General features: G+C 49.1%; 3 protein-coding genes across 4 annotated transcripts; 2 read left to right on the top strand and 1 right to left on the bottom strand.

The window, feature by feature from the left end:
• Positions 1 to 975: 975 nt before the first annotated feature.
• Positions 976 to 6,592, top strand: LOC130866310 (DDIT3 upstream open reading frame protein). Its single transcript, XM_057757643.1, has 3 exons — positions 976 to 1,052; positions 4,235 to 4,282; positions 6,503 to 6,592. The coding sequence occupies exons 1-2, from the start codon at positions 990 to 992 to the stop codon at positions 4,274 to 4,276; spliced, it is 105 nt and encodes a 34-aa protein (XP_057613626.1). The 5' UTR covers positions 976 to 989; the 3' UTR covers positions 4,277 to 4,282; positions 6,503 to 6,592.
• On the top strand, positions 6,523 to 7,375 carry Ddit3 (DNA damage inducible transcript 3). The gene is made up of 2 exons (XM_057757642.1): positions 6,523 to 6,660; positions 6,872 to 7,375. Exons 1-2 carry the CDS (start codon positions 6,523 to 6,525, stop codon positions 7,235 to 7,237), a joined length of 504 nt encoding a protein of 167 aa, XP_057613625.1. The 3' UTR covers positions 7,238 to 7,375.
• Mars1 (methionyl-tRNA synthetase 1) lies at positions 7,289 to 24,532 on the bottom strand. Of its 2 annotated transcripts, XM_057757640.1 has the most exons (22): positions 24,364 to 24,532; positions 23,411 to 23,501; positions 23,176 to 23,254; positions 22,964 to 23,098; positions 22,107 to 22,182; positions 21,366 to 21,538; positions 21,101 to 21,207; positions 19,086 to 19,202; positions 18,770 to 18,973; positions 17,114 to 17,315; positions 14,820 to 14,894; positions 11,148 to 11,318; positions 10,865 to 10,960; positions 10,661 to 10,778; positions 10,126 to 10,339; positions 8,943 to 9,074; positions 8,758 to 8,862; positions 8,490 to 8,676; positions 7,942 to 8,013; positions 7,783 to 7,806; positions 7,605 to 7,697; positions 7,289 to 7,522 (listed from the first exon to the last, which is right to left on the bottom strand). In XM_057757640.1, the coding sequence occupies exons 1-22, from the start codon at positions 24,470 to 24,472 to the stop codon at positions 7,376 to 7,378; spliced, it is 2,727 nt and encodes a 908-aa protein (XP_057613623.1). In that variant the 5' UTR covers positions 24,473 to 24,532; the 3' UTR covers positions 7,289 to 7,375. The 2 variants fall into 2 exon arrangements, with proteins under 2 accessions (XP_057613623.1, XP_057613624.1); XM_057757641.1 differs by lacking the exon at positions 7,783 to 7,806.
• Between the last annotated feature and the right edge of the window lie 428 nt (positions 24,533 to 24,960).

Genomic DNA, 24,960 nt, shown 5'->3' with positions numbered 1-24,960 from the left:
GCATGCCCGGGTCTCTACTATAGGTCATGACCCCAAACTCCTAGAGGCCAGCTGCTCAGCAGGGAGTCACAGGACTTGCGGTCTGGGAGAAGGAAAAGGGTGGGTATTGGTCTTAGTGAAGAGAATAAGAGCATCGCAGAGAGCAGGGGTGGGATAAGAAGCGGGTGGGAACCGGGTGCACGCTACAAAGAACTTGAGTTCTGGCATGCAATGGACGACTCAGAAACAAACGTCAAAGGTGCTCTTCTGAGAAAAGCGGGTAGACTACCAAGGAAATGCCAGTACCTCAGCCTTTGGGAAGCGTTAGAAGGTTAAAAGAGGTGAGATCCCTTTTAAAAAAGATTCGAGATGTCAATCCAGGTGGGACCAATGGAAACTTTAAGAGGTTCAAGGGCCTCGGTGCCCATTAGCTGGGAGGGGCCGGGGAAATGGGAGTCTTTATGGAGGAGTAAATTGGAGGTGATGGGAGGTGGGCAGACCAGCCGCTCCTGGGCAGACAAGTTCAGGAAGGACAGCCGTTGGGGCCGTTGGCTACGGGGAGCTGGCGCTCCGCCCTCTTCCCTCTCTCCCCCACCCCCCGCACCTCCCACCACCATCGATGGCCCCTGCGCGTGCGCGCGCAGTCACCGGTTGCCAAACATTGCATCATCCCCGCCCCCCGTCATCCCCCTCCCTCGCCACACTTTCCTCCGCGCGCGCGCGCGAGCGCGCGCATGACTCACTCACCTCCTCCGCGGAGCCTCGTGACCCAAAGCCACTTCCGGGTCCGAGACAACGTAGGTTCTCCAGCCAGAGGGCGCGATGGGGGCGGGGCCGTGGGACTCCGGAGTGGCGGACGTGAGGAGAGAGGCGGAGCCAGTGCCAGCGTGCCGCTTTCTGATTGGTAGGCTCTTGGACCCTGCCCCTAAGAGGAGGGGAAGGTCAACGTAAAAGAGCTTCGCTCTGTGCTCCGGAGGTCAGTTGCTCGAGTCTAACGCGTCAATCATATCATGTTGAAGATGAACGGGTGGCCGCGACACAGCCAAAATAAAAGCCGGAACCTGAGGAGAGAGGCGAGTACTGACCCCCGTCTACCCCTTACCTTCCCGTCCTCGCCCACATAGCGATTCCATAAAGTTGGGGCCGACTGCTCTTGCGGATGTAGCCCCACCCCTTCCACAGTGAGCTTGTAGACGGAGGGAGGGGTGAAGGCGGGGAATCCCTGATTCAGGAGCGGTGCCTTCAGGCCCCTCTGCCTTTGGGCGATTGCATCACCGTTCCCCGTCTCGAGTTGGTCTGTGCTCTGTGCCCTTAGGCAAAGGGCCTCCGGTTGCCCTCGAGAACTTTATTCTCTATATGGCGAACTTCGGGCCATCTTAGGCCTATCCAGGGGAAGGTGGAGCAGCAGGACACACCCCCATATAGGGGACTCTGACCGTTTCTACCTCTTCTCCAACGGCTTCATTACCCCCAACTTTATAGCGCCTCAGGGGCCAGCATGGCCACTTTAGTTGCTGACCCTAAAGTTGAAGAGAACCCTAGAGATTTACAGACCTTTGCGTGTGGGGGTGCTGGTGGGAGGAGCATGGATGGGTTTTCCCCTTCCCTCCCGCCCCCCAGAGGTTCCTGAAGAAGAGAGCAGCCTGGACCTCTTTAACTGTGGGAATTATTTGGGATCTCTCCAGGGTCTTGTGCTTCTCCCGGGGTTATTTCTGCCTCTTTCCTCGGCCCTGTCTCCTATCTAATCTCTGTAACCATTGCATCAGGCCGGCCCGCTGTTTGTCTCTGCACCCTCTGGCCTGGGGCTCCGCTGCTGATGAAAACCAGGTCCCACACACTGGAAGACCAAGGGAGTTTCCCCCAGAGGACTGCCCTGCAGAGAAACACTCGGGGCAATATTGCATCTTCAGTCCCCAGAGATAGGCAGCTCCGTCTCTGCCTCTGGGCTTAATCCTCCTCTTTAAGGGAAATTGGGGGAGTGGTGTCCCCCCCCTCGTATTCATGCCTAACAAATGCTTAATAAGCACCTACTATGTGCCAAGCATTTGAGGACCCAGAATATATTAGGAGCAAAAGGTAAAACTGCTCTCAACAGCTTATATTTCTGCAGAAAGCTAAAGCACCATGGGAAAAACCAAAAGCAGAGAATAGAGTGCTCAGGACTGTGACTGAAGCTTTGTTCGTGTAAGAAATCCCTCACTGGGATTGCAAGTGAAAGACCCCCAGAAGGCAAGCATGTGCCATGCAGATAAACTGGAAGAGCTTTCCAGAAGGAGCAGCCAGAGCACACCTGGTAGAACAGGACAGTGGGCTGCACTGGAGTGAATGTGAGATAGGGTGGTAGATCGTGTAGAGCCTTGAAGGGTCTCAGAATGTTAGTCTTCAACAGTCATAACACAGGAAGCCACTGGAGGTATCAGAGCGCACGTGTATTTAGTTCCAACGCTCAGAGAGGCAGGGGCAGGCATATCTCTTGAGTTTGGGGCCAGCCAGGGCTATATAGTGAATCCTCAAAATAAACGAATACAAAAGGAAAGAGTTGGGGGTGTGGCTCAGTGGTAGACTGCTTGCCTGCTATATAGAGGACTCTTATGGCCAACCTTTAGCTGTGAAAATAAAGTAATAAAAGACAATAGAAATGGGAGTTCTGCCGGGCGGTGGTGGCGCACGCCTTTAATCCCAGCACTCGGGAGGCAGAGGCAGGCGGATCTCTGTGAGTTCGAGACCAGCCTGGTCTACAAGAGCTAGTTCCAGGACAGGCTCCAAAACCACAGAGAAACCCTGTCTCGAAACCCCCCCCCCCCAAAAAAAAAGAAAGAAATGGGAGTTCTCAGCTGGGCAGTGGTGGCGCATGCCTTTAATCCCAGCACTCGGGAGGCAGAGGCAGGCGGATCTCTGTGAGTTTGAGACCAGCCTGGTCTGCAAAGGCTAGTTTCAGGGCAGCTAGGACTACTGCTACACAGAGAAACCCTCTCTTGAAAATCAAACAAACAAAACACAAATAGGAAATTTTATTAGAGCATAATGGCACAGGCCTTTAATTCCAGCACTCAGGAGGCAGAGGCAATCAAATCTCTGTGAGTTGGAGGCCAGCTTGGGTCTACATACTGGATTCCAGGACAGCCACGGCTACATAGTGAGACCCTGTCTTGAAAAGCAGTAAACGGGAACTCTCTCTCTCTTTTTTTTTTTTTTTTTTTGGGGGGGGGGGTGTTGAGACAGGGTTTCTCTTTAGCTTTGGTGCCGATCCCAGAACTAGCTCTTGTAGACCAGGCTGGCCTCGAACTCCCAGAAATCCGCCTGCCTCTGCCTCCCGAGTGCTGGGATTAAAGGCGTGCGCCACCACCACCCGGCTACGGGAACTCTCTTGAAGGAGGCTTGGAGGGGGGTGATAAATTGATTTCCATTTGAAAATAATGTAATAGAAATACTTAGGCTTTAGGTCCTTAAAAAGAATATATTAGCTGGGAGGTGGTGGCGCATGCCTTTAATCCCAGCATACCGGAGGCAGAGGCAGGTGGATTTCTGTGAGTTCGAGGCCAGCCTGGTCAGCTAGTACTTTTACAGAGTGAAACCATGTCTTGAAAAGACAAAAAACAAACAAACAAAAAAGAATGTATTAAAGTTGCCGGTGCTTTAGACTGAGTTGTGGAGTGTGAGAGGAGGAAGCAAGGAGATTGGTTTTGTTTTTTTTTTTTTTTGGCTTTAAGCAACTAGAGTTGCCACTTAGAACCATTCGAACTTGAAAGGAAAGCCCAGTAGGACATTGTGTTAACTGTAATGCCTCCCAGACATTCAAAAGAAGATAATGAGGAGACAGCAGAACTTATGCCTGAATGGGCCTAGACCAGAGGCTGCCAGCGTGAGAATGGAGCGGGGCGTTTGCAGCAAGTGCCCTGTTTCTCCCCTCCCTGGAGTTGAGTCCTCCCTCTGGCACATCTGAGGTCCATCTTGAATTTAGAAAAAGCTTAGTTGGCTAGAACTTTGCTATTATGTAATCAGGACTACAAATGTCAGCAACTAAAAATAATCAAGCTTGCCTGTCCTTGTCAGGGGTGTGTGTGTGTGTGTGTGTGTGTGTGTGTGTAATACAAGAAAAAACTAGTCTGGTCTCCAGAGCTACACAGAGAAGCCCTGCTTAGAAAAACCAAGGAAAAAAGGGGGGAAAAGGGAATTAGAGAAGGGTCCGAGGCTGGAGGTAGAGAACCTGATTCTTCCCTTTCAAACAGTAAACATTTATCTTTGTTCTTTGCAGTGTTCCAGAAGGAAGTGTATCTTCATACATCACCATACCTGAAAATAGGTAAACTTAACCAACCCCTTCTCAAAGTCAACTCCCAATGCTGCTTAGGGCTGCTTTGCTGGGGCAGTAGTTAGGTGTGATCTGCACACGTTTTTACTGTCAGACCGTGGCTGTCTCTGACCCCTAGCATTATTTTAGAGCACTTCCCGGTTGAAAGCTGGCTCCACATCCAGCCTCAGCAATGGCAATAGGTTTGTCTTTCCAGTTCAGTCCACACCAAGGTTGGGACTGGGTTTCTCTCCCACCCACCAGTTCCCAAATAACCACTCTGAGGCTTAATATTACAAACTATTTGGCCTGTTCGCTCAAGCTTATTATTAACTAGCTCTTAGAACTTCCGTTAACCCATTTCTGTTATTCTGTAATCTATCACAAGGCTCGTGGCTTGTTACCTCACATCTTGCTTCCCAGCAGCTGCTGGTGTCTCCCTGACTCCACCTTCTTTCTCCTCTGCTTGGATTTCCCACCTAGCTATATTCTGCCTGGCTATAGGCCAAATCAGCTTATTTATTAACCAATGGTAATAAAACATACATACATAGATAGCATATGAAGGGGGTATTCCACATCAAAACCCCAAGGACCTTTTGCTCAAGCTTCCCCACACATGAGAAAGGGACACAAGTGGCTTAGTCATTATTCCTGGAATTCACCAGCGGTGTTCCCAAGTGAGTTGAATGCTTTTACTCAAATCCCATAAGAATATATATGCCTAGCCAAGCGTAATGCCTTATACCTGTAACCTCAGAACTTGAGAGGCAGAGGCAAAAGGATCATGAGTTCAAGGCCAGCCTGAGCTAGCTATAGTTAGACCCTGTATCTCAATAAAAAGTATGTTCTTAGGAGGAGATGGCTCAGTGGTTAAGAGCACTTGCTGTTCTTGCAGAGGAGCTGGGTTCAGCTCCCAGATCCCACATGGTAGTTTAAAACACTCTGAGTCTACTTGCCAGGGAACCCATTCCCTGTTCTGGCCTCCATGTCACCAGGCACACAGCACACATACATGCAGGCACTCACACACACACACACATAGATACAGACAATAAGGTGAACAGACCTGAAGGTGTGTTCAGGCTGGACTGGGGTATAGTTCAGTATTTGTGTGTGAGGCACTAGGTTTGACTGATCTCCAAGATGACACACAAAAATGTACTGCATGTTTTCTTTAGTCCTGGTAGTATGTTATATCTGCATATATAAGAGGCTCTGCTTCAGTTCCCAGCACAACAACAAAAAAAAAATAATGAAAAACCAAAACAAAGAAGAAAAATGGAAATAGAGGCTGGGGAGAAAACTCATTAGTTAAGCACACTTGCTTTTCCGGTGGCCCAAGCTGGGTCTCCAGTATCCCCATCAGGTGGCCTCCCCCGACCCCCGACACTGCAGCACTGCACTCATGTGACCACATGCGTACACATAAAACTTTATAGAAACAAAATAATGGAAAGGTTACTACACAATATTTTATTTATATTTATTGATTTTTGGTTTAATTATTTTGGTTTTTTAAGACCGGGTTTCTCTGTGTAGCCCTGGCTGTTCTGTGACTTGAATCATTCTGTAGACTCAAACGCAGAGATCCTGCTGCCTCTGCTTTCTGAGTGCTGGGATTAAACACCACGGCCTGGCGGTTTTAGTTTTGGATATTAGTGCTCTATCTGCATGTACACCTTTATGCCAAGAGGCTATCAGATCCCATTAGAGACAGTTGTGAGCACCATGTGGGTGCTGAGAATGGAACTCAGGTCCTCTGGAAGAACAGTCAGTGCCCTCAACCACTGAGCCATCTCTACAGCTCTTGTGTTTTGTTTTTAATTACATTTATTTTTGTGTTGTGGGGGTGCTGGCCATGGTGTGCATGTGAAGGGCTGGACAACTTTTGAGGAGTCAGTTCTTTCCTGTATTAGGTGACTTGGTGGAATCAAACCTCCTCGATTATTAGGCTTTGTTGGTGACAGGTACTTGGCCATTTCCCGGTTCCTACTACATTCATTTATATTGTGTGCCCGTGTGTATGCAATGGTATTCATGTGGAGGTCAGAGAACTTGTAGGCAATGGCTTTCCATCCCTGCCCCCTGCCAATGTGGCTTTCAATGATTGGCAGCCCAGGCCCCTAACTGACCCACAAAATTAGTAAATTTTAAATCCTAAGTGTTAAAACAGGCATGAGTTTACCAACTGTGGAGAGTAGAACCTTTACCCTGTATGTCCTTTTCTAGAACCCAGTCCAACTACAGACATGGCAGCTGAGTCCCTGCCTTTCACCTTGGACACAGTGTCCAGCTGGGAGCTGGAAGCCTGGTATGAGGATCTGCAGGAGGTGCTGTCCTCAGATGAAAATGGGGGTCCCTATATCTCATCCGCTGGAAACGAAGAGGTGAGTGCGAGTGCTGGTCTGGAGATGGGCAAGCAGGAATGGCGGTGCACACCTGTAATCCTGGTACTTGCCAAGAGGAGGCGAGAGGATTGCTTCAATGGCCAGCCTAAGTTTAGTGAGTTTGAGTCTGGCCTCTTTCAAAAGATCCACAAAACTGGGGAGTATGTATGCCTCTCCACAACTAATATCCACTCCCTTTAATTCCTTAAAGGAGGAGTCAAAAACCTTCACTACTCTTGACCCCGCATCCCTAGCTTGGCTGACTGAGGAGCCGGGACCAGCAGAGGTCACAAGCTCCTCCCAGAGTCCTCGCTCTCCAGATTCCAGTCAGAGCTCTATGGCTCAGGAGGAAGAGGAAGATCAAGGAAGAACTAGGAAACGGAAACAGAGTGGTCAGTGCCCAGCCCGGGGTGGGAAGCAACGCATGAAGGAGAGAGAACAGGAGAATGAGAGGAAAGTGGCCCAGCTAGCTGAAGAGAATGAGCAGCTCAAGCGGGAAATCGAGCGCCTGACCAGGGAGGTAGAAGCCACTCGCCGGGCTCTGATCGACCGCATGGTAAATCTGCACCAAGCATGAACAATTGGCACCATCCTTCCCCGACTGGGTGTGGCCCGAGTCGGAAGAACGAAGGGTCTCAGCCTGTGTACATGTAGATATTGTACATTCTTTATTACTGTCCGTACCCAGTAAAGGACTTCCTAAGAACGCGTCTTCTCACTTTTTCTTCTTGCCTTTAGGACTTTCAATGGGTTTCCCCTCAGCCAAAGCCAACTGTTTCTTTAGATCCAAGAGCTTAGTCACTTCTGCGGCAACCTGGTTCTTGTCTGCCTTTTGTGCTTTCAGTTCTCGGACGATGTTGCCCTAAGAGAGGGATGGGAGGTGAGGCCAGGGAGGACCTGCAGGATTGGTCACCTCCAGCCCTGCTCAGGTCATAAGCTCCAACCTGTTTGGTCACTTCATCCATCAGCATCTGTATCTGCTGAGGCCCAGCTGTGGGAACCGCCTCCGCAGCTGCTGACTTGGGGGGCACTTTAGCCTGGAGAAGAGCAGGAGAGTTATTACTTGCTGCTATAACTTCCTCTGGCGTCCAGTCTGACTAACAGCTCAGAGGAAATGGTTACCTTTAACTCCGAGGACTCTTCTAGCTAAGACAGGAAAGGAAAATTCAAGTGAGGAGGCTGCCAGGCCAAAGGTGGGAGGAGAGGCCAGAGGACGGCCTCGGGGGTATTATGGTGGCACTGCCGTGCCTGCCCGGGGAGGGCACAGTCCAGCTTGCTCACCTGGCCTCCTCCAAAGCGCTGCCTCAGATTTTCAATCTGGTCATTTTCCAGTTTCTGGAACAAAGGACTGACCTGTGGAGACACGTCAGAATCAGTCTCTGATACCCTCCACTGCCCCACCCTTCCTGACACTTAGCGATCGCAGATGCTTTACACTGGGCAGATGCCCAACAGCTTCAAGGGTTCACAAAAGGCAGCAGTGCCCGTGAAGGGCCAGCGCTTCAGTGGAGTGGAAAGTGGATGATAATACAGAAGAGACAGGGTTAGTGTCAGGAAATGGCGTCATCTTCAACTGTTTCTACACCGTGCCACTTCTGACTTCTGCCATGAATAGCATAAGGGTATATGATAGCACTGTACTCACAAGCCGATACAAGAACCTTCTATGAGAAGCCCAAGTGCAGAATTGCAGAGGGATTCTGAGAACAGCTGCAGAACCCCCACACCTCAAAGCCAGGAACGGTTAGGTCTCTGACCTCACCCCAAAGGCAGCCCCATAAAAATAAGAATTTGAATTAGCCAGCTCTGCTAACATTAAGGAGACCTACTGTGCCTATCCGGTGACCTGCTGGTAAGGTACAGATGAAGCTGGTGACAAGGATGCGGCAGGCTGGGAGGGGAAGCTGGAGCTGGGTCTGGATGGTGGCGCTCACTGTGGGCATGTAAGGCTGCAGCATGACAGACAGCAAGGCTGCTATGTTCACTGCCACACCTGTCACCGTGCCCGCCCGCTGCCTGAGGAAAAAGAGATAAAGTCACCAAGAAGACACAGCATGTCACTTAATTCCTTTAGCCAGCCATAGCTCCTGAACACACCTGTCCACCTCATCTCCTTTAATCCGTTTCCAGGGCTCATTCACTTGAATGTATTGGTTGCCATGTCGAGATATGGTAAGGATACTGCGCAAGGCATCCCGGATCCTGGGAAGGGAGGCGGCAAGTACATGGGACTGTCAACCACAGCAGTGGTTGTGACTGTGTGACTGTTGCAAGTTACTTACCGAACCTTTTCCAGCAGCTGGTGGTAGTGCTGGAGCTCCCAGGAGATGTGGGCCAGCAGGCGTTTGTCATCGTGCGTAAGCACCATCTCAGGCACACAACCCCCAAAAAACTTAGACACAAACATGCCAGCTCTTGAGGTGGGGGAGAGAAAAGACAGAGTTACTGCCCAGTTCCTTAGGGAAACATCATCCCACTTCCATAACTCTTCATGCTCAGGCAGATGGCTCAGCAGAGAAACGCTGCCAACCAAGCCCGATGACCTGAGTTCAATCCCTGGAGTCAGCACGGTGGAGGAAGAACTGACTCAGTTTGCACACTCGTGTTCACTGCAGTGTGTCAATAGCACCCAACGCACAAACAGTGCATATATGTCAAAAAACCAAAACACTGCTTTCTTGTGGCATCCCTGGGTTCTCAAACTGGAAGTAAAGCTTAAATCCTACATTTTCCTCTCCCTCTCCTAAGAATGTGATTCTGGAGTCAGGGAGTGGTGGCACATACACTCGGGAGGCAGAAGCAGGCAAAGCCAGCCTGGTCTACAGAGCGAGTTCTAGGACAGCTAAGACTGTTACACAGAGAAACCCTGTCTTAAAAAAATGTGATTCAGCCGGGCGGTGGTGGCGCACGCCTTTAATCCCAGCACTCGGGAGGCAGAGGCAGGCGGATCTCTGTGAGTTCGAGACCAGCCTGGTCTACAAGAGCTAGTTCCAGGACAGGCTCCAAAACCGGAGAAACCCTGTCTCGAAAAACTAAAAAAAAAAAAAAAGTGATTCAATGAAGAAATGAATTAAGCAATTATATTTTTAGAAGTAAATATCTAGAATTACCAAATTGAAGTGTGTTATGTTATAAGCTAACAAATAGTCTAATGAAGACTGCTAAATGTGTTTAAGGGCCCAGTTAAAGGTCCAGAACTCTGAAGAGTCTCAAGTCATGGGGGGGGCACATGTGCATATCTGCATGCGTGTGTGCATGCATGCGTGCGTGCTTGTGTGTAGAGGATGAAATTCAGAGCTCTGAATTTGACAGACAAACACAATATAACTCACAAAGATTCACTTGCTGACCAACTCTGCCAAGGCACCTACCTCCAGCCATCCTAACCCACAGGACCAGCTTTCCCCACTGCCTTTCTATCAGCTGCCCCCGTTAGTGTGCACCTCTCCACTGGATCCTTCCTACCTGTTGATGAAGTTGCCCAGGTTGTTCAGCAGCTCAGAATTGTTTTTAATCATCATGTCTGTCCAGGAGAAGGCACTGTCCTGGCCCTCCGGCCGAATGTAGAGCAGATAGAAGCGCCAGATATCAGCAGGGATCCCTGTATCCTGGGCCATGTCTCCAAACACTCCTACCCCCCGGCTCTTAGAGAATTTCCCATCCTCATAATTCAGGTACTCTGGACAAAACACAAGGATTCAAATCACACCCTTCCCTCCCTCACTGCCGCTTCCCCTTTCTCTCAATGCTGAGTGTCCAAAAACACCTCTCTTGAAGACCTGACAAGGGCATGGAGTTCCATGCTCCCATTCTGGCCTTTTTTTCTCTTTGTTTATAATAGTTTTAGCTTTGTATCTTTGCTTTCAAGTTCTGTTTTCTCTCTTTTGGATGAATCCTCATGCTTTAATTACTTCCTATTTCATCTCAAGACCTAACTTGAGACCCAGTCCCGCTCAGGCTCTTCCCTAGCACCCTCCTCGTGCTCTGCCAGGGAACTCACCTGTGGCAATGAGGTTCTTGACTAAGGTGTAGTTGTCCTCAGCGCCTAGGGCTGAACACGGGAAGACTAAGCCATGGAAGGGAACATTGTCTTTGGCCATGAACTGGTAAAGGTCCACCTAGGAGAATACATTGGAGGAGACTGCCTGCAACTTCCCACCCTCTTCCACACCCTGTCCCCACAGACAGGCTAAGGCCTGCTTACTTGTTCTGGATTCTTCCACCATCTCTCCCACTGGTCTGTATAGTTGGCTGTGATGGACAGGTAGCCAATAGTGGCATCAAACCAGACATAAAATACCTGGAGGGAAACCAACAAGAATGAACCAAAGTCAACAGCATCAGCCGAGGCTGAGCATCTTAGGTATTTACCTTGTCCTCAAAACCTTCCAAAGGCACAGGAACTTCCAAAGTTCCCCATGTGAGGTCAACAGCACCAGCCAAGGCTGAGCATCTTAGGTCACGACTAAAGGATGAGGCGTATTTACCTTGTCCTCGAAACCTTCCAAAGGCACAGGGGTTCCCCATTTGAGGTCTCTGGTTATGCATCGTGGCTTGAGGCCATCTCGAAGCCAAGAACGAATAATAAACCGGGCGTTGGGCGTCCAGTCACTGTCAGGCAAGGTCTTCCCCAGCCAGTCCTCCAGCCGCTTTTCAAGCTAAGACAAAAACGGGGCAACAGGACGATCTCAGACACGGGGCATGAGTGCCGATGTTGTGGAATAGCTGGTAATATAACTAAAATTCATGACTTCAGGGACATCTAGGAAATTAACAAATTTATTTGACAAAATGATTCATTTAAGTCTATAGATGTATACATATTGTCTGGGAACACAAAACTACATTGAAATTAAACTGAGTCCGGTGGCATGTGCTTTCTTCACGCGGTTGCTCAGGAAGCAGAGGGGAGAGAACTGGGCTGAAGGTCAGGAACTGGGGAATGACAGGCACATACTCTAAACTGAGATAGATTATTTCAAGATTTTATGATTTTTATTGGTTTTCTTTTTTTTTAAGTTTCTATTCTATGAATATGGAAACTCTGCTTGAAGGTATGTCCATGTTATCATGTTAGAGAAGCCACGATAGGACCTTAGATCCCTTGGGCCTGAAGTTACAGGTTAGTGAACTACAATGTAGATGCTGGTCCTCTGGAAGAGCAGCCAGTGCTCTTAACCTCTGAGCCATCTCTCCAGCCCCCAGCCAGTGCTCTTAACCTCTGAGCCATCTCTCCAGCCCCCAGTCAGTGCTCTTAACCTCTGAGCCATCTCTCCAGCCCCCAGCCAGTGCTCTTAACCTCTGAGCCATCTCTCCAGCCCCCAGCCAGTGCTCTTAACCTCTGAGCCATCTCTCCAGCCCCCAGCCAGTGCTCTTAACCTCTGAGCCATCTCTCCAGCCCCCAGTCAGTGCTCTTAACCTCTGAGCCATCTCTCCAGCCCCCAGCCAGTGCTCTTAACCTCTGAGCCATCTCTCCAGCCCCCAGTCAGTGCTCTTAACCTCTGAGCCATCTCTCCAGCCCCCAGTCAGTGCTCTTAACCTCTGAGCCATCTCTCCAGCCCCCAGTCAGTGCTCTTAACCTCTGAGCCATCTCTCCAGCCCCCAGTCAGTGTTCTTAAAGGCTAAGCTGTGTTTCCAGTACCAAGTCCTTGGATGTTTTGGGACAAAGTCTTATTATTTAGCCTGGTCTTGAACTCAATCTGTCCCCTACACTGGCCACAAACACACAACCCTCTAGCATATACCTGCCAAGTGTTGGGTTATAGGTGTACACCACCATGCCCAGCATCTTTCTGTATTTCATTATGTGTGTGTGTGTGTGCAAGCTTGCATGCGCAAGCTAACATGTGGAGGCCAGAGTCAGAGTCGGTTCTTTTCTTCTACTATGTGGTATCAGGGAAAGGTGGCAGGTGTCTTTACCCAGTGAACCATCTCTCTAAACATTTTGTGTTTTTTCAAGACAGGATCTCACTGATCTAGTTTCAAATATGTAGGTAAAGTTGGACTTGAAATCCTAATTCCTCTACTTGTTTTCTACTGTTGGAATTACAAATACGTAACCTCCAAAATGACTCAATGTTGTAAAAACATTAATTCCCAAATGGTTAGTTCTGAAGTCATTACATACAAGCAAAACTAAATGGACTCAACGGGTTGTATATTTATGTAATGAAATATATATATATTTATGTATCAAAAACAAAGAAGAGCCATAGACTTGAGAGGGAGCAGTTGGAGGGAGGAAAGGGAAGGGGAAATGATGTAATCATGCTTTTAAGTTTTAAAGAAAGTTGAAACATTAAAGAAAACTAACCCCCGCAGTTTAGATAACTAAATACGGTGTTTGAAGTGTATCTACACAATGAAGTATTATAAGACCATCAAGACAATGAGGTTGGGGGCTGGAGAGATGCTCAGTGGTTAACAGCACTTACTGCTTTTGCAGAGGCCTTGGCTTTGGCCCCCAGGACCCACATGGCAGCTTATAACTATCTAATTCCATTTCAGTTTCTCTAAGGCAGTGGCTTTCAACCTTCCTAATGCTGTGACCTTTTAATACAGTTCCTCATGTTGTGGTGACCCCAACAATAAAATTATTTCATTGCTACATCATAATTCACAAATGTGATTTTGCTACTGTTATGAACTGTAATATAAATACCTGGTATGCAGGATATGAGATGATTTAGCCACCCTGTAAAAGGACTGGTCGACCCCCTTAAAGGGCCGCACCCCACATGTTGAGAACCACTACACATGTACTGCACAGGCACACACGCTGCCAAACTCCCGCACACATAAAATAAAAACATTTTTAAAAAAGAAAAATATTAGCCGGGCGGTGGTGGCACACACCTTTAATACCAGCACTTGGGAGGCAGAGGCAGGAGGATCTCTGTGAGGTCAAGGCCAGCCTGGTCTACAGAGCAACTTCCAGGACAGGCTCCAAAGCTACAGAGAAACTCTGTCTCAAGAAACAAAACAAAACAACAACAAAAAAATTAGAATATGGGGGTTGGAGAGATGGCTCAGTGGTTAAGAGCACTGGCTGCTCTTCCAGAGGTTCTGGGCTCAATTTCCAGCAACCCCAGGGTGGCTCATAACAATCTATAATGACATCTGGTGCCCTCTCCTAGTGTGCAGCATACATGAAAGCAGAACACTGGATACATAATTAATTAATTAAAAAAATTTAGAATATTAGCCAGGTGTAGTGGGGCATGACTTTAGTGTAGCGACACAGTGAGACCCTGTCTTGAAAAGAAAACATAAAAAATAAAGTATTTTTTTTTTTAACTTAGAATATGAAAAGCACATGAAACAGCTAGACCTGGTTGTATGTCTGTCTGTAACCGGGTACTTGGAAGGTAGAGGGAGTTCAAGATCATCTGCAGCTAAATAGCGAGAGTCTAAGTCCCTCCTGAGCTATAATGGCACCCTGCTGGGAAAGCAGTCTGTCTCATCACAATAATCTGCTAGTTTATTGCTTTCTGAAATACAATCTTAGTATGTGTAGCGAAGACTGGCTGTAAGTCCCTGCAGCCCGGATCCCCTGCTTCGCCTTAGCGACTGGCAGCATGCGGTTACCACACTCAGTCACTGTCATTTTCCCCAATACCAGTTGTTGAGCACAGTGACTTGGGTTTTTTTGTTGTTGTTGTTGTTTTGTTTTTCGAGACAGGGTTTCTCTGTGGCTTTGGAGCCTGTCCTGGAACTAGCTCTGTAGACCAGGCTGGTCTTGAACTCACAGAGATCCGCCTGCCTCTGCCTCCAGAGTGCTGGGATTAAAGGTGTGCGCCACCACCGTCCGGCCGAACACAGTGACTTGAACTCCACTACAAGCTCTGTTCCCCGGCTGTAGAAAATGTTAACTAGAAATAAAAATACTCTTCAGAGGACCCAAGTTCAGTTCCCAACACCCACACTGGGTGGTTCACAGCTAAACTAACTCCAGCTTCAGGAGATCTGATTCCCTCTACTGTCTTCCTTGGGCATCTACACACACGGCATAATACAAAATCGAAACAACAAAAGAACTAAACTAAATTAAAAATCTGAAACGAAACCACCTAAAAGTAGTTGGCTGTCAGTGTGGGGCTGAGGCAGGGAGAGGAGGCTGAAGACTCCTCAAGAGCAGACTGAGGGAAAGACTGACTCACCTTAGGTAAGTCCAGAAACAGGTGCTGAGAGGACCTCACCACAGGGCACGACCGGCAGACTTTGCACTGAGGTTTCTGTAAAGAGAAGTAATCCTGGTGGGAGCAGGTGGGGAGGGGAACTGTGCAGGCAGGCTGAGGGGCACGGAGTGCCGGAGAGGTGTGTCTGCATACCGCAGCCACTCGGGTCTCTGCCCTCACTCCCCAGAGTAATAAGCGTTCTCAGCCGAGGGCAGCTGCAGAGCACTGCACTGTACTTAGCTGTGCAAGGGAAAACGTGCAAGATAAACAGCTCCTCTCCCAGGTCACAACCAGGAAAGGAAAGGGGGCGTGCCTGGGGCACAAGCATGGGCCTTTATAAAGCCAAATGGCAAGAAGTACTTAATTATAGAGTAGAAAATGACCACACAGACACTGGGAAATGACGCTAGTGAGTGCGAGCGGTGGCTCTCAGTATGTAGACTGGCTGCATCTGGTCTACATCCAGAGACTCACCGGCCCTTGCCCCACAAGGGCTTGGACTGAAGGCATACCCAGCTCTTTACTGTTTTTGAGACAGGGTCTCTCGAAGGCTGACCTCAAACTCCAGATCCCCTTGTATCCGTCTCCTGAGGGCTGGGACTGCAGGTAAGTGCCACCCTGCACGGCTGATCTAAGGGGGGCTGCTATGTTTGATATATTTATCTTGTATGTGAGTGTGAGCCCATGGAGATCAGAGGACAGTTTTCCTTCCCACCATATGGGTTCTGTGCTGCCAGGCTCGGCAGCAAATGCTTTTACCTGCTCAGCCATCCTGCCAACCCTGATCTGAGGTTCTGAAGATGAGACACAGTAACGGTTTCATGATCTCTCTTCTGAAGCCCACATCTATTCCAACTGCCTTTTAAGACATCTATGGGCACCTCAGCTTAGCGAAAGCAAACAGTACTGCTGCACTCAGCTCCACACCTCATTCTCTTAATCGTGCCTGTGTCACAGATGGCACCACCATCTACCCAAGTCCCCATCTTCCCTTACGTGTTACTAGGGCTCAAAACCAGGCTCTCACTCACGCTGGCCAAGTATCCTACCACTGATCTACACCTCCAACACAAGCGAACAACTAGTCACCCTTATCTGACTCTCCAGCACTCGTCCTCTAAGACATACCCCAAAGCTATTATCTCCCCCATTTCTCTGTACTAGTGACCTAATAGAAACTAATCTAACACCATCTTTTTGCATTTGAGCTTCTAGAGCTTTCTCCTCACTCCTCTTTGGTTCGTCCCATCAGTTTTCCACACAGCAGCAACCCACTCAACTAGAGTAATGTCTAAACTTCCTCAATGTCCCCATGTGAGATAAAAGCCTGTCTTGTCCATTTCTCATTCCCAGTCTGTAATTGGCCTATTAAAAGGACTCAAAAACATTTATTAAATAACTAATAAGTAAATTAACAAGCGAGCAAACTTAGACTAGACATCAAAAGTATTCATGAAAAAAAAGAATAATCTGCCAGGTGTGGTGATGCATGCTGTTAATCTCAGCACTTGTGAGCCAAAAGCAGGTGCGTTCCTGGAGGCCAGCCTGGACTACACAGAGTTCTAAGACAGCCAGAGCTACATAGAGAAACCCTGTCTCAAAAAGAAAAAAAAAGAGAAAGAATCATCTAAATTAGCACTGATCTGCCGGGCGGTGGTGGCGCACGCCTTTAATCCCAGCACTCGGGAGGCAGAGGCAGGCGGATCTCTATGAGTTCGAGACCAGCCTGGTCTACAAGAGCTAGTTCCAGGACAGGCTCCAAAACCACAAAGAAACCCTGTCTCGAAAAACCAAAAAAAAAAAAAAAAAAAATAGCACTGATCTAAATTACCCTTAAGCTAAAGCCAACCTGCCGATGTTCTAGCACCATGCAACCATACATTAACTGCCCACAAAGGAATTAGCATAAGACCTTAGATACTAAACATTAAAATCCAAGCCAGGCATGGTGGCACACACTTTTAATGCCAGTACTTGGGAGGCAGAAGCAGTGGAGTTCAGCGAGTTCCAGACCAGTATAATATATAATGAAAGTCCCATGCCAGCCAGACTACAAAGTGAAACCCTGATTCAAAATAAATAAAAATTGTGAATGGACAGTGTCCTTTAATAGTTGGTGTGCCCATCAGAGCCCACAGCTCCAATGGCAGTGAGGAGGAGCCTGCCCATCAGAACCCACAGCCCCCACAGAAGAACAAAACCGAGTATCCTTTCCCTGTTTTGCTCAAGAGATTAACAGGTGTTTCCTCTGGGCTCCCTTGAGATCTTCCTCTTACCTTGAGTTCAATGGCATTGATGAGCTTGCCACACTTGTCGCACTGGTCACCTCGGGCCTCTTCATAGCCACAGAAGGGACACACACCCTCCACAAAGCGGTCAGCCAGGAACCGTGCACACTGCTCACAGCGCAGCTGCTCCACAGTATCTTGCAGCACAAATCCCCGGGTCAGCAGCCTCTGGAAGATGTCCTGGGTGATTCTAGCCAGGTCAGCAAGGGATGAGAAAGAACCAGGAGTGTGGACTGCCACCCCTCAACCTGCCTTCCTTTGCTGCTCTAACCAGAGACCCAAACTCATCAGGCAGAAGGCCTCCTAGGATGAAGGTCACCTATTCCCAATGAGAGCCTACTGGACGAGCCCAGATGCTCTCATGATTCTCCAACTGCCCGTAGTCTCCTCACTCTGTTTTGGTTTCATTCGGTTTTGAGGCAGGTCTCACACAGCCAACACTGACCACCATACTAACCCTGATCCTCTGTCTCCGCCTCTCAATGCTATGATTACAGCGGGTGACCACCCCCAGCCTAGTCTTCTGTACTCAGCACCATACGGTCCATCTGTCTGCAGCTTCCGTGAGGACTTTACCAGGCAGAGGAAGAATGGATTTAAGTGCTATAAATATACTTAGGCAAGGACTGGGTTTTTGGGTTGTTTTTCCCCCCCTGAGACAGAATTTTTCTGTCAGTTTGGAGCCAGTCCTGGAACTAGCTCTGTAGTCCAGGCTGGCCTCAAACTCACAGACATCTGCCTGCCTCTGCCTTCTGAGTGCTGGGACTAAAGGTGTGCGCCATCACCACCAGGGGAGGCAGGAATCATTTTAAAGACCCAAAATTGGACTTGGTAGCAAACACCTATAATCCCAACCTTTGCAAATCTGAGGCAAAAGGATAGCCACAGTTTGCGACCTGCTTAGGCTACACAGTGAGACCCTGTCTTAAAAAGACTTCTAGGCAGCCAAGGGAAGGGAAGCACTAGATGGGCGGCAAATAAGTCCTTTCTCTTCCCTTCCTGGGTGTTCTTTTAGGCCCCAGTCTCTGTTTGGGTTCTGTAAACAAGGGACCTTCTTTTTTTTTTTTTTTTTTTTAATTTTTTTATATTTATTTATTTATTATGTATACAATGTTCTGTCTGTGTGTATGCCTGCAGGCCAGAAGAGGGCACCAGACCTCATTACAGATGGTTGTGAGCCACCATGTGGTTGCTGGGAATTGAACTCAGGACCTTTGGAAGAACAGGCAATGCTCTTAACCGCTGAGCCATCTCTCCAGCTCCCTGTTTTGTTTTTCAAGACAGGGTTTCTCTGTGGCTTTGGAGCCTGTCCTGGAACTAGCTCTGTAGACCAGGCTGGTCTCAAACTCACAGAGATCCGCCTCCTCTGCCTCCCAAGTGCTGGGATTAAAGGCGTGCGCCACCATCGCCCGGCAACAAGGGACCTTCTTGAGGCCTGAAAATCACCCAGGGTACAGACCAGGGCAACGCTGAAAACCCAAGCTCAGGAGGGTTGACCAACACCAGCTCAGTCAGTCTTTCATGTTTGTACTTGGGGCTAGTGTGAGTGGTCCCTAGTCTGCCACCCTGGTCCTGTCTCCGAGGTTTTCTCACTACCCCTAGTCTCAGCTCTCAGTCTGTTCTGCCTCACTATCAGGAACCTACTTGGTCTGCTGTGGAGTGGTGGTGCGACCAAAAGTATCGAATGAGATATTAAACCAGCGGTAGATGTCAGCGTGGATGGCATGGTACTTGTCACAGATTTGCTGTGGGGTTAGCCCCTCTTCCATAGCCTTGGTCTCCGTTGCCGTACCATACTCATCTGTACCACACAGATAGAGGGTGTTCCACTGGCGGAGGCGAGAGTACCTAGAAGGAGACACGGTGGTTATGGGCGCTCCTCCAGTGCCCTCCATCCTATTCCCTTAGGACCCAACCCACCCCTCCCTCTAGTAAACTCTCCTCCAGCAACTGGCTCCACCTTGCAAAGACATCAGCACTGAGCACACAGCCAATGATGTTTCCAAGATGGGGGACATTGTTGACGTAAGGGAGGGCGCTTGTGATGAGCACATTCCTTTCTCCAGCCACAGGCAACCTGATGAAAAAGAAGAGTCTAGTCCACAGCAGAGATGCAGTATCACAAAAGCGCAAGTGTACAGAACACTGGCAGACTAAACCTAGTGCCTCAGGTCAGTCCTTCCCACAGGGATCCACAGAACTATCATCCTAGAGCTGCTCGTAAGGCCCTGCTCAGCCAGCAAGCTTCCTGCCCTGCTTGGGAACTGCACATGCCCCATTCCAACAGCTCCTTCCGCTCTCATGACCTTAGCTCACTCTCGGGCGCAAACTTCCCTGGGATATGTCTGCGTGTCATTCTGTGTTCCCAAGAAGCTAACCAGTACTGGAAGGTCTAACCTTGGACCTTTCTGTTTGACTAGTGGATGTTTTCTTAACTATAGAATCACATATAGCAAAGGCTGGCCTAACTTCCTGGTTCCCTTGCCTGCTAGGACTAACCTGCACATGACAGCACATGTGGCTCCCAGCCCTCGTCTTACCTTTCAGGACAAGGTCTAACTAAGCTGCCCAAGCTAGTCTCCTCCTGCCTCCCTCTCCCAAGTAGCTGGGATTACAGGTTAGGCCAATGCTAACTGACTTCTCTTCTGTTTAGGCATTTAAACACATTAGCCAGTACAAACATGTAAAAACGTTTATCTCTTGGCAGACATGGTGGCACACATCTTTAACACTAGGCAGACACAGAGCTCTGTGAGTTCCAGACCAGTGTGGTCCACACTGTGAGTCCCAGGCCAGTCTCAAAAGGGGATGAGGGGGGCTGGAGAGATGGCTCAGAGGGTAAGAGCATTGCCTGCTCTTCCAAAGGTCCTGAGTTCAATTCCCAGCAACCACATGTTGGCTCACAAACATCTGTAATGAGGTCTGGTGCCCTCTTCTGGCCTTCAGGCATACACACAGACAGAATATTGTATACATAATAAATAAATAAATATTAAAAAAAAAAGGGATGAGGGGTAGAGAGATAGGTGAGGGGTTAAGAGCGTTTTCTCTCAGGACCTGGGTTTAATTCCCAGCACCGACACTGTGGCTCAGAACTATCTCTAACTGCAGCTCCAGATATCAGACGCCCTCTTCTGACCTCCACAGGAACCATGCATGTGGCATACATACAGTCAAAACAGTCAGACACAGGCCGGGCAGTGGTGGCGCACGCCTTTAATCCCAGCACTCGGAAGGCAGAGGCAGGCGGATTTCTGTGAGTTCGAGACCAACCTGGTCTACAAGAGCTAGTTCCAGGACAGGCTCCAAAACCACAGAGAAACCCTGTCTCGAAAAACCAAAAAAAAGAAAAAAAGAAAAAAAAAAGAAAAACCAAAAAATCAAAACAAAAAAAAAAAACCAGTCAGACACAGAAAAGAAAACAGATACATTTGAAAGAAAAAAAAAGTAAAAACCACTATTTTTGAGCAGAGCAGGAACACCACAGCACACATCTGGAGGTTCTCCTTCCACCTTTCTGTGAGTTCTGGGAGTTGAACTCAGGTCAGCAGGTTTGTGCAAAGTGCTTCACCCACCAAGCCATCCTGATGCTTCCTCAACTAGGAACACTTTTTGTTTGTTTGTTTAATCATGGCAGGGTCTCTGGAGTTTTGAAGCCTGTCCTGAAACTTGCTCTGTAGACCCAACAGGCCTCAAACTTACAAGAGATCCGCCTGCCTCTGCCTCCCGAGCACGGGGATTAAAGGCCTGCGCCACCACCACCCGGCAGTAGCACTTTCTAAGAGAGACCTAGCTTCATTCACTTCTGTTGTTCCAGCACTCGGGATAAAATAAAGAGTTCAGTGTCATTTCCTACACAATGAAGTTTGCGGTCAGACTACTGGGATCGACATTCCCTGAGCAAAGAGGGGGCTGCTGTCACCCCACAACGATTTCCAGCTATGACCCCAAACCCCATTCCCGATGTCTACTCACACTGGGTGCTGCTGGGGCTGAAGTGGGGGCAAGCTTCCCAGACCCTTTTCCCAAGCGGTCACAGCCATGGCGATGTCTTCCTCAGACAGGGTAGCTAGCTCCTCCTCCTACGAATGAACAGAACCCGGTGCCACATGAGGGGCCACCAAGGTAGAAAACCTACCTTGCTCTCTAACTACTAAAGATGGCCACAATCAATGTCCGCCTCCTAGCCAGCTCCTACCCCAGGCCCTAAGGCTCTGGGAGCCCCTGCCCTGTTTCAAACCTCAGGCTCATTGCTGACAGCCCTCCCCTCAGGAGGGCGGGGCTGGGGCTGCTTCTGGAGGTAGGGTCGCAGAGCCAGGACACCCTGCTGTTTCAGCACAGTCTCCGCAGCTCGCTGACATGGCTCCTGGGTGCTCAGGGTCTGGAACCAGCTTTGAAGGGCACCCAATTCCTCTGTAGGTAGAGCAAAAAAGGAAGAACAGGATCAAGATTGGGCAGGCAGGAGTAGAGCTCCTGTACTTTGGAAATTTCTCCAGGCACCTTCCCCAGCGCCCTTGGCCACATTCTAAACTGTACCTTTTTTTTTTTTTTTTTTTTTTTTTTTGGTTTTTCGAGACAGGGTTTCTCTGTGGTTTTGGAGCCTGTCCTGGAACTAGCTCTTGTAGACCAGGCTGGTCTCGAACTCACAGAGATCCGCCTGCCTCTGCCTCCCAAGTGCTGGGATTAAAGGCGTGCCACCACCGCCCAGCTCTAAACTGTACCTTAAAGTGAATACTCAGTACCCAACTGTTCTAGAGCCCTGTACCAAGCGCCTGGGGTTGGGATGAAGTGACATGTACAATTCTCACCAGGGTCGGGTAGCGGTGGCGCATGCTTTTAATCCCAGCACTCAGGAGGTAGAGGCTGGCGGATCTCTGTGAGTTTGAGGGCAGCCTGGTCTACAAGAGATTTCTAGGACAGGCTCCAAAGCTACAGAGAAACCCAGTCTGAAAAAAACAAAACAAAACAAGACAATTCTCACCAGGGAGGTATGCTGGGTCTTGCAGTAATGGATATAGTGCTCCCCACAAAACAATGTCAGCCACAGATTCTGTGTCCTAGAGAGGAAAAAGAGAAAAGGACACAGTTGAAGCACTCGTGTATTTCCAGTGGTAATCGCGAAAGTGTGTGGTTTTGTTTTTTGAAACATGGACATGTAGACCAATGTAGACTAGGCTGACCTTATACTTACTTGCAGAGATCTGCCTGCCTTTGCCTCAAAGTGCTGGAATAAGGGCATGAGCCACCACATCCAGCTTTATATCAAGTGCTGGAATTAACGGAATGTACCTTTATAACTGGTTTATTTAATTAAATAAGGTCTCACATAGTTCTAGCAGGTCTTGAACCTATGTAGCCAAGGATGACTCTGAACTTCTGATCCTCCTGCTTCTACCTCCCCAGGGCTAAGAGTACAGGTCTGCGCCACCACACCTGTGTTTACCATCCACGGCCGAGTACTAGGTGAGATGACCCATGTCTTCTGACACTGCCCTCACAGTAATTCTACACAAGGAAACAGAATTACTTCCATTTTACAAGTGAAGAAAAAAAAATCAAAGATTAGTTGAGCAAGGTTTTAATCCCAGCACTTGGGAGGCAAGACAGGCAGATTCTCTGAGTTCCAGATCAGCCTGATCTACAGATCAAATTCCATCTGGGACAGCCAGGGATACACAAAGAAACCTTGTTTGGAAAAAACAGTAAGGATAAATTAAAGAGTTAAGTGATATGTCATGGTTATACTGCTAATAACTGGTCGTGGGGGTCTGAATACCATCTTCCCTCTAAGTCCTACACTGTCAGGCTTCCACAAACCACATATCAAGACCAACTCACCCCTGCCAGGAAAGGACAGGACTGGCGACTCAAGCTGTGATCGATATGAGACAGGGCTCTCCGAAGCGGGCCAAGCACCTCTTCCCCTTTCTTGCCTTGAACCACTAAACAGTGCAGGGCAGCAGACAAAACTGGCTACAACACAGGGAACATGGGTCAGGATGTTCGTACAAAAGAAAGGCTGCCTGCCCTCCCTGGTGCATGAATCCTACCTGCAGCTCCGTGGCTTCCCACTCCAGCCACTGGTTGGTAAGGTCATCTTGTTCCCAGCCAGATAATAGAAAAAAGTATCTGCCCACGGAGAGAACACAAGTTAAAACTGAAGGGTTCCTTTTGTGTAGTTCATGTATGAACCCTCAGAGAAAGTGTTTCCAAATAAGGGCACAAAAAGGTCAGTGAGGTCGGCTATGATCCAGCCACCTCCCCACACCAAGAACCAATACTGACCGGCAGATTGCACTGGTGGAGAAGAGGTAGTTGCCACTATCCAGCTGCAAGACAGGGACCTTAGGCCGGGTCAGGAACGGCACCACACACTCTTGAGACAGAGGAAAATGAATGAACAGGGGTAAGAAAAGAAATTATCTGACAATTTTACACTGCACGGGGCGGGAGGGGGACGCAGTTTCCATAGCAACACTAAAAGGGGGGTGGGTCTGGAGTTTGGAGAGGCCAGCAAGTGTTCAGTCGAGACTGCCAGTTGGAAACAACAGGTGGAGCCAACACAGAGGAGGCAGTGGATACGAGCAGTGAGCGCCTCAGCAAGAGCCAGCACTGAGACCTGAGACGATGCGACAAGAGAACGCGTAAAAAGTCGCCCCAAAATTTGCTGGGAATAAGAAGAGGTAAAATTGCTGGGCGGTGGTGGCGCACGCCTTTAATCCCAGCACTCGGGAGGCAGAGGCAGGTGGATCTCTGTGAGTTCGAGACCAGCCTGGTCTACCAGAGCTAGTTCCAGGACAGGCTCCAAAACCACAGAGAAACCCTGTCTCGAAAAACCAAAAAAAAAAAAAAAAAAAAAAAGAAGAGGTAAAATTCAAAGGGCCGGGTATGCATGTGTCTGCATTGATGTCCTAGAAGAGGAGGGAGGGGTTCCCGAAAAAAACGACAGGACAAAGGGGTGGTTGGAGGTTATCATGCGTGAACGCGCTGGAGGGAGTTGCATGACAGGTGGGAAGGAAGGTTTAAGACAGCGGAGTGAGGCAGGATCAACTAGGCTAAAAACAAGGGAAGAGTCTAGTGAGGACAATTAAGTAACTTTGAAAGAGAGATCAAGGAAAGAAAGGAGAATGGAGTGATCAAAAGTAATGCAGAGTGATTGGGGGACTGGCACTGGGATTTGGCAGACAACTGAGATACACGCCCCCCACACCCTCCGCCCACAGTAGCAACTCGAGTACCTTCGGGGCCTACGGGGCTGATGAGCAGCTCCGCTCGGCCCCGGGCCCTCGCGGCCGCAGCCAGCACCGGCAGGCTCCCCGGGGAGCCCTCGCTCACGAACAGCCTCATCTCGCCCGGAGCCCACGCTGATGCAACCGGAACCGGCCTCCCGCTCCTGGGTTAAGTGGCCGCTGCTAGGTATCACGGGAAATGGAGTCCTATGTCGGCCCGACGCTCGCAGTCGACTCCGGGAAAGCCGACTCTTTATCCCATCATGCACCGTTACAAAACAGGAAATGGTTACCAACGAGACCCGGAAGTCAACCGTGGGGGCTAGCGCGGCACTTCGAGTCGGCCGCTCGGAGATCCTCGGTTAAAGCCGGCTGCCCTAAAGTGAGAAGAGGGCCGTGACCCGAGTGGTGGTTTTTTTCTAATCTTGGTGATCGATAAGGTGGCGGTCATGATTGCTGCTGCTCGCACTCGCCGATTCAACTTATTAAGAATTTTTTTAATTCGTGTGTGGACCGGGAGGTGGGAGCGTGGTAGAGCGTGCGCGCCGGGGTCGGAGGACTCCTTCGGGAGTTCCGTTGTCCACCGCGTGAGCCCCAGGGATTGAA

Source organism: Chionomys nivalis, chromosome 25, assembly GCF_950005125.1.
Source record: "Chionomys nivalis chromosome 25, mChiNiv1.1, whole genome shotgun sequence".
In the NCBI taxonomy this organism is placed as follows: Eukaryota; Metazoa; Chordata; class Mammalia; order Rodentia; family Cricetidae; genus Chionomys; species Chionomys nivalis.
The sequence above is the reverse complement of the archived record's forward strand: the minus strand, read 5'-3'. Positions and strand labels throughout refer to the sequence as shown.

Bases quoted from the DNA above. Each gene is read 5' to 3' on its own strand.
- LOC130866310 (XM_057757643.1), top strand. From the start codon at position 990: ATGTTGAAGATGAACGGGTGGCCGCGACACAGCCAAAATAAAAGCCGG. The intron at 1,053-4,234 runs GCGAGTACTGAC...TGTTCTTTGCAG, and splicing joins GCCGGAACCTGAGGAGAGAG to TGTTCCAGAAGGAAGTGTAT.
- Ddit3 (XM_057757642.1), top strand. From the start codon at position 6,523: ATGGCAGCTGAGTCCCTGCCTTTCACCTTGGACACAGTGTCCAGCTGG. The intron at 6,661-6,871 runs GTGAGTGCGAGT...AATTCCTTAAAG, and splicing joins CATCCGCTGGAAACGAAGAG to GAGGAGTCAAAAACCTTCAC.
- Mars1 (XM_057757640.1), bottom strand. From the start codon at position 24,472: ATGAGGCTGTTCGTGAGCGAGGGCTCCCCGGGGAGCCTGCCGGTGCTG. The intron at 23,502-24,363 runs GTACTCGAGTTG...CTCTGTCTCAAG, and splicing joins CAGCCCCGTAGGCCCCGAAG to AGTGTGTGGTGCCGTTCCTG. The intron at 22,183-22,963 runs GTGAGTTGGTCT...TTTCCTCTCTAG, and splicing joins CCTGTCCTTTCCTGGCAGGG to GACACAGAATCTGTGGCTGA.